The 7,643-nt window shown below is 32.5% G+C and overlaps 1 protein-coding gene across 1 annotated transcript; it reads left to right on the top strand.

Moving 5' to 3' along the window:
- Window positions 1–3,118: 3,118 nt before the first annotated feature.
- Window positions 3,119–3,706, top strand: LOC149229497 (uncharacterized). The gene has a single exon (XM_089375856.1). The coding sequence runs from the start codon at window positions 3,119–3,121 to the stop codon at window positions 3,704–3,706; it is 588 nt and encodes a 195-aa protein (XP_089231982.1).
- Window positions 3,707–7,643: the final 3,937 nt, after the last annotated feature.

The raw sequence follows: 7,643 nt of genomic DNA, 5'->3' as shown, positions 1-7,643 counted from the left end.
GGGAAAATTGAGAAGAAAAATCTATTTCTTGTATTTCAGGTAGTATGTCACTACTGAACATTGCACTCCGTCACATATCTATTCGAGTTGGGGAAACCATTTGTCTCATAGTTAATTGAACCTTATTGAAAGTCTTCTGTTGGTTTTGGGTATTATCGTTAAGTCAAATGTTGGCAACTCATTTTGTCATGTCGCCAATATGTTCAAAAGAAGTCTAAACCTTAGTTTAATTTACCTTTCAATTTGTAGCCTTCAATTGCATCAGTCATCCCTAAGTCAATCCTTACAAACTATTTTCCAAAATTTGACATCGTGTTTCACATCATAGGCTTTTTTGCGACATGTCACTTCCTACCGACTTCAGCTCATTCTTTAGGAAGTTGATCTAGAAACCTTCAGTACCTTAAAGCTTGTATGTGTTAACGATAGGTTTCTCATCATTGGCCTTCAATCGAATGATCCTATGAGTTTTTGACTTCAGATCACATATTTGCACTTCATAGATTGTACTGGGATTACCTTGAGAGCCATTGTCATGACTGGTGGTTTCTCCCGCACTTGTTGATGGTTCACATCATTTACCAGTAATCAAGTGGTTTCTACCATGTTCGACTTCGAGACATTTACTCGCATGGTTAGATTCGTACTATAGATCGAGAGATGGAGATGAAGACCCTAGATTTAGTTTCATCCATCCAGGTTACGAGGAGTTTTGTATTCATAATTATACAAAGATTTTTATATTTGATGGCTGCGTCCATCCTATATCTACTTTGACATGATGTTTTTCCATAGTGTACTTTAACACTTTTATGTTCTAAGTATGGGAATGCCTACATTAGTGATGATTATTATATTGCATTGTAATCCTTGATTGATTGTTCTATATTTCCAACCATGATCTTTGATCCAATACTTGATATGATAAAGTACCTCATCCCTCAAACCTTTCTAACTTTTCACTTTAGGGGGAAATCTGTTACACCTCATTATTTTTCATGTGATATGATATGTTTGGATCATAATTTGAAGAAGCATTCAACTTAGTGTTTATCATACCCACAAAAAAAATACCCTCGACACATGTCAAAACAAATATTTTATTGAGGTGTGATATACATCAAGTTTAAGTGTCCATAAACCTTATAATGAAAATTTTTTCCATGTCGGGGACAAACTCTTTCCTTTCCCAAAATGAGCTCAATAATTCACATGCTTTAATGCACTTATTTACAACTAGCATAATCAACAAATGCAATTGCATGGTGAAATATTGAGTAATGCAACAACGATATTCCTTATATATTTGAAAATTAACAATTAGGTCCAAAATTCATACTCCACACTCGCTTAAAGTGATGCTAACATCTAAATTATAGTGTGGAACAATCATTGTCAATGGATTTCTTGGTCAATTATTTCCATATTCTACAAATAAAACCATTTAGCTTCTCAACTTCCAACACTTTTGGTTGTGAACTTCACCAAGTACATTACCCCACCATGAATCCAAACAATCCTAGTTTTATTCCAATTCCACATATAAGATGGGTTAGTCCTAAAAAATTCCACAATATATGGCTTGGACATCAACAACACATAAATATTAGGGGATTGTATCACCTAAATTTATAAATCGATAAAAAGTTACCATGTTTACATCTCATATGTTTTACTATCATATCCTATTATGATAACTTATCTATTATATTAGGAGAACATGTTTGTGTTGTATTGTACCTAATATATGTATTATAATGTATTGCAATCTACTTTATCTATTTCAATGTATTGTATTTTATCTAAAATTCATTATACACACTACACAATTTAATGAATTTTTTCTTATTCTATTTGTTGAATTTGGTTTGAACATATATACCCATTTTATTTATTTCTATTTTGGTTTATGTCTTGAAGTCCTTTCCCATTGTACATGGAATAACAAACTAAGATCAATCTTAGAAATGGATATCCAAATAATTCGTTTCATGTAAACTTCTAGTTTTTAAAAAAATGAAGGCATTCCTTCGACATTTTCAACATGTAGGTTGAAAAAGCATGAGGTGAGAAAATTGCCTCAATGAAAAAGAAGATATGATTGAATTTATGTTAACTGGTATTTTATTTGTCAATAATCTAGTTTCCCTTTGGAATAAATTATGTTATGTTTTCCATATTCTATTTATCAATAATCTAGTTTCCCTTTATAATAGATTATGTTATGTTCTCTATTTTATAAAGTGTTGTTACAACTCTTGGCACTAAAAAATTAGATTTTATGTAATTAAAATATACATATTTTTTAAATTAAAATTTCTATTTCATTTACTGTTTAAATTGCTACATTTTTATATTTGGTTAAGTTCTGAGAATGCATGCTTCTGCGATTCATGACTAATATGGAGTATTTTTCCGACTAAATCATATAAAACAAATTTTGTCAAAGAATTTCAAACGAGTTACTATAATTCACCATCAAGACATGGGTGAATAGTTGAACTAAAGAATTAATATATAGTAAAGAATCCCAACACTCAAAATATTTTGTTAATTAATTTATTCAATTGTCTATTATTTAATTATAAAAAATATTTAATGGTTAACTTCACAATCACACTATTTTTATTAAAATATTTCATTATATATCTATAAAGAACAAATAAATAAATTAAAATTAAAATAAATAACTAAATAAACGTAAGTCAAAATACATAAAAAGAGCCATACTTATTTAATTTTTTTTTTTTTTCAAAAGGAAATTTAGATAGAAATTTTAGAGTGAGACAAAAAATAATAATAATAATGATAATAAATATAACAGAAATTGTATTCACACGGAAAGAAATAGCTCGGGACGGTGAAGAAAGCCGAAATGGAAGGGAAACCGAGACACATACACGTGAAACGCCAGCCATGGCTGGCCTCTCTCCCAATAAAAACCGACACCCTCCGTCTCAGCCTTCATATTTTCATTCACTTCATTTCCTTGAAGTGACTCACAAATCTAATTCGCTTGGAAATTGTTGTAACAGCAGAGTCATATACTTTAGATTTGATCAGAAAGAATTCTTCCTGCAAAATCTCGTTGTACAGAAATCAACCAGAGTTTTCATCAATGGGTAATTGTGCAGCATCTCACGGATCCGGAAAGCTCTCTGCAGATTTCATCGGCGGTGAGGAAATTATAATGGTGATGAGAACCGACGGAAAGATAATGGAATACATGCCTCCCCTTGTCGTCAGAGATGTCATGGCGGCGTTCCCACAGCATTCGGTCGCTCATTCCGAGGATGCACACTGCCGCTCTCTTTCACCGGACCAGAAGTTGGTTCCGGAACAGCTTTATCGGCTACTAATTCTTCCTGATTCGCCTTCTCTCTCCAAAGACGCCGCTTTACCAGAGGGCAAAAGCATCGATAATGGCAGAATGGAGGGCAGAATTAGCAGTGAAAGGCGTTCGAGTACTCGAACTCCTCCTTCAGTTGAGTGTGTGGAGAATGGCAGTGGTATTATTAGGGTTAAGATGGTAATGTCCAAACGAGAACTTGAAGCCTTGCTTTCACATCGTTCTATAAAAGAGAAATCATTTTTGCGTCACCTTCAATGTAAAGCCCTCTACATCAAAGAAGATTATGTTGCCAGGAGAAGATGCGGGAACGATGGATGGAGACCGTCGTTAGAGAGCATTGTGGAGGTGAATTAAGTAAGGCTGCGTCTTAATTCCGTCAGCAAGTTACAGTTGCAGGCGCTCTCAGATACTCGTTATCATGATGGTGGTTACAGTAACCCAATTCATGTATTATATATTTTATGTATATACGTTTGAGAAATTCGATAGTACGTTAAATATAGGTTGGATGATAGGAGGCTATGGTTGAATTCAGAGCTATTTCATGTATCTCTTTCCCTTCTTTGCAATGGAATAAATAATTATGGTTTCGTTGAGACTGTTATGCTTTTTACGCCTTTTCGATGGCTTTGTCCTTCATACAATATACCATGACTTTTCGTTTTACAAAGTTGTCTCATCCGCGAATGTGAATTCAGGTTCGAGAGTTTTCGAAAAATAATTACTCGGATTTGATGGCTTAAAGTAGCTGAGGCCTAAAATGTATAGCCAATAGCCTTGCATGTGCTACAAGTATACGAAAATATAAAACCATTTTAGAAATTTAACATTCATTTTGGACTATTGCCTAGGAATCTTTCAGAGTTGATTCGAGACTTTGGCTCAGGAATATCGACAATGACACGGAATAAAACTTTACAATATCCAATGGTTTTTCTCAATTTGGAGTCAAGCGTATTTACGCTCTTTACAATGGCCTCACCCTCCATCTCGATCTCCAGCGATTCATTGTATGAACACAATTATTTGCATCAATTTGATTCAACATAAGTGTGATTTTCAACAGTTACATAATGAGTGGGTGCATCAATTATCCTACGAAAGTCACTTGTGCTGTAAAGTTGAACTTAAGTAGTCCCTTCATGGATTCATGTCTCGGTAAAAATTCAACTTACTACCCAAGAAATAGATCACAAGAATTGTCAATGTGTGTACAAACCCATCCATGATAATAGTGTAGAAGACTCCAGGTGTGGTCATTTCATTTGCCATCAAGTTGCTGAGTCTTTGGTGGAAGTGTGCCCCAAGGTTTCTATCTAGCTCCTTTATGCATACGGTGTGTAAAGTGTGCAAGTTGTAGGTGAAGGTTTCAAATCTGCTTCTTTTTCAATGATTGCAATTTTGTTTTTGTGTGGTTAGAGTTTTTAATTATAGGTGTCTAAATTCAGCCATATAATTTTAAGCAAAATTGTGATTTTTTGGTTTTTTAAAATACATTTTTGAATATGTAAATGGGTTTAGTGCCCTAAAAAGTATGAAACATTAAATTTTACACATTAAAAAACTTAATGTCAAGTTCTTAAAAATCTCTATGGGATTTTGATTAAAATTAATAAAAAAAAGGCTATAAGAAACTTCATTTTGTTAAACTACACCCTTTTTTAAAGCAAGCTTGTGACTAGCCCTTTTCACCTAAATCCGACCATACAATTTTAAGTAAGCTTGTGATTTTTTGTTGTTTAACCCATAGACAAACAATCATTTTCACCTAAAGTCAACCATAAAATTTTAAGCAAGCTTGTGATTTTTTGTTGTTTAAAATACATTTTTGAATGCATAAATGGATACCAAAAACATGGAGGCACTGATTTTACAGATAAAACAATTTAAACTCAAGTTCTTAAAAATCTCTATGGGATTTTGATTAAAATTAACTAGAAAAGAATGCTCTGAAAAATGTCATTTCATCTATAAGTTGGAAAATACCATTTCATCTATAAGTTAGACAAAGCCCTTTTTTTGTGGTGTTAGAGTTCCAATAGAAGAGATCTGGAACTAATATGCTTATCTAGCCTTCTTAACCACTGCATTATAGTACTATCTTTTACCTATGGTTAGAAACTTCCATTACTCTTATAAATTAGGCAGATGTACAACATACTTTCTCAAGCAATGAAATGAATTTTTTTTCTTAACATTTAGTTTTATCTCTTTCATGTAGAAGGTTGTTATTTCGGTGTCTTTATAATCTTACATAGTATCAAAGCTTCTGGTGTTAGAGTTTCAAGCATGGTTACCAAATTCGGAAAATTAAGAGATTTCGCCAATTTGGTTCGAATGCATCACAAACATTTTTTAAAATTTTGAAATTTTGTCATGTAAACAATTAGCGAAATTGGGATTGGAGAAATTGGGAATTGATGAAATTTCGAATGGAGAAATTGGGAATTGGCGAAATTGGGATTGGAGAAATTGGGATTTTTCAAATTGAAATTTTTGAATTTTTGTTGTTGTTTAAAATAGATTTTTGAATACATAAATGGTTTCAATGCCCTAAAAAACACATGAGACACTAAAATTTCTCTATTGACTAGCATCAAAGAAGGTACTTGATCAGCATGCCTCTATTCACGAGTATGTTGCTCAATTCAGGGCATTGTTGTTCCCATTAAAAGCATATGGAAAGGAGAAAAATGAAACTGAATGTATTTTTTTTATCTTGCCAAAACTAATGAGTGATTTTCAAGTTTCCACATCTACCTTTTATGAAACAAGGGATGCCATTGGTGACTCATTAAAAATGCCCAACTTTCAAACATTTTGTGATCATTTCATATGAAAACAATGTAAGCTAAAGTGGCTACATTTTCTCTCTACTTCTTGAAATAGGGTATTGGTGGCTCATAAATCTAAAGGTCAAAATAATGCCAAATCTTAATAAAAGAAATATTTGGCTCAAAAGCCATGAGTCTCCCTCTAAGCCTAGTGATTGTAATACTAAGCATCCACCTCCAGCTTCCACAAACAAAATATCCTCCTCCAAGAAAAAGAAGAAACAAGAATAAGAAGACAAAAAATGATGAAAATTGTACATTTTGTGGAAAACCTAAGCATATAGAAGCAAAGTGTTGGAAAATGTTGGATGTCTTAGATGATGCCATGAACAAGCACAATATCTCAATAGGAAAAGGACACACTTTATCATCCCAAGACAGAGGTATATCCAGAAATCATTAGATCGGGGAAAATTTTAAGAACCACCCTAAATTTATATGTATAATAAATGGGATAATCCCCATGATACATAGGAAAAATGGGAGGAAATTTTATCAATAATATAATATGTATATACAATTTTTTTGGCGAATCTCTCAACAGATTATATTATCTTGTACAATGATGGAGAATCTTTCACTGAATTATAAAATCTTGTAAGATCTTGGCAAATCTTTGACTGAATAATAAAACACTATGAAGTCTTGGCGAATGTTTTGTTAAAGTATGAAACCATATATGATAATGAGAAAACATATTCATTAAATTGTAATATACTAACATACATGTTTGGAAAAAAGAAACATAATCTTCTCTTCCTACAAACAATGTTGCAAGTTTCAGTGGTCATGTTTGTCAAGGTTCTTACAATACACTCTTTCATATCCTTCTATTAGTTTTGATAATACTCCATAACAAAGTTCCTGTAGGTGTTGATATTGATAATGAGTTCTGTCAAGGTAGGAGAGATGAATCTTTTCTCTACAACTTTTGTCAAGCTACCACTTTTTTCAAGTTATCAAATTTCTTTCTTATTCGATAGACTCCAACTGCGAGATAAAGAAAAAACACATCAAGTTTGTTTACCCTAACACATCAACAAGTAGAAAGCCCCAACTATATTATATAAGAAAGTATTAGGTATCCCAAACACTTGAAGGGGATCTAATTGAAAGAAATGACCATTTTGAGAATCCTTCCAATCAATATATGAATATATAAATGTAGATTTATTATTATTTTAATTGGAAATCTTCAATTAAATAACAAAATTTAATTATGTCTCTCCCAATCTAAATTGCCTATTAGCATAATTCACTACCCTCATAGGTCTCGCATTTTTTAACATCATTGTAACATGTAGATTAATTTCCTTTTTGGTAAACAATCTCCACCTTTTAGGAAAATATGGTACAATGGCTCCAACCCCTACAGATCATTAGGACAAACTAAGAATAGCACAGAAGATGAAAGGTTGTACAAACCAACTTATTTTTCAAAGAACTAATTCAACATC

Source organism: Pinus tabuliformis, chromosome J (assembly GCF_031772625.1).
Source record: "Pinus tabuliformis cultivar Carrire ecotype Pingquan chromosome J, CPIR1, whole genome shotgun sequence".
Lineage (NCBI taxonomy): Eukaryota > Viridiplantae > Streptophyta > Pinopsida > Pinales > Pinaceae > Pinus > Pinus tabuliformis.
This window is presented reverse-complemented; position numbering and strand designations above follow the sequence as displayed.

Excerpts from the sequence above, each read along its gene's own strand:
- LOC149229497 (XM_089375856.1), top strand. The coding sequence starts at position 3,119 with ATGGGTAATTGTGCAGCATCTCACGGATCCGGAAAGCTCTCTGCAGAT.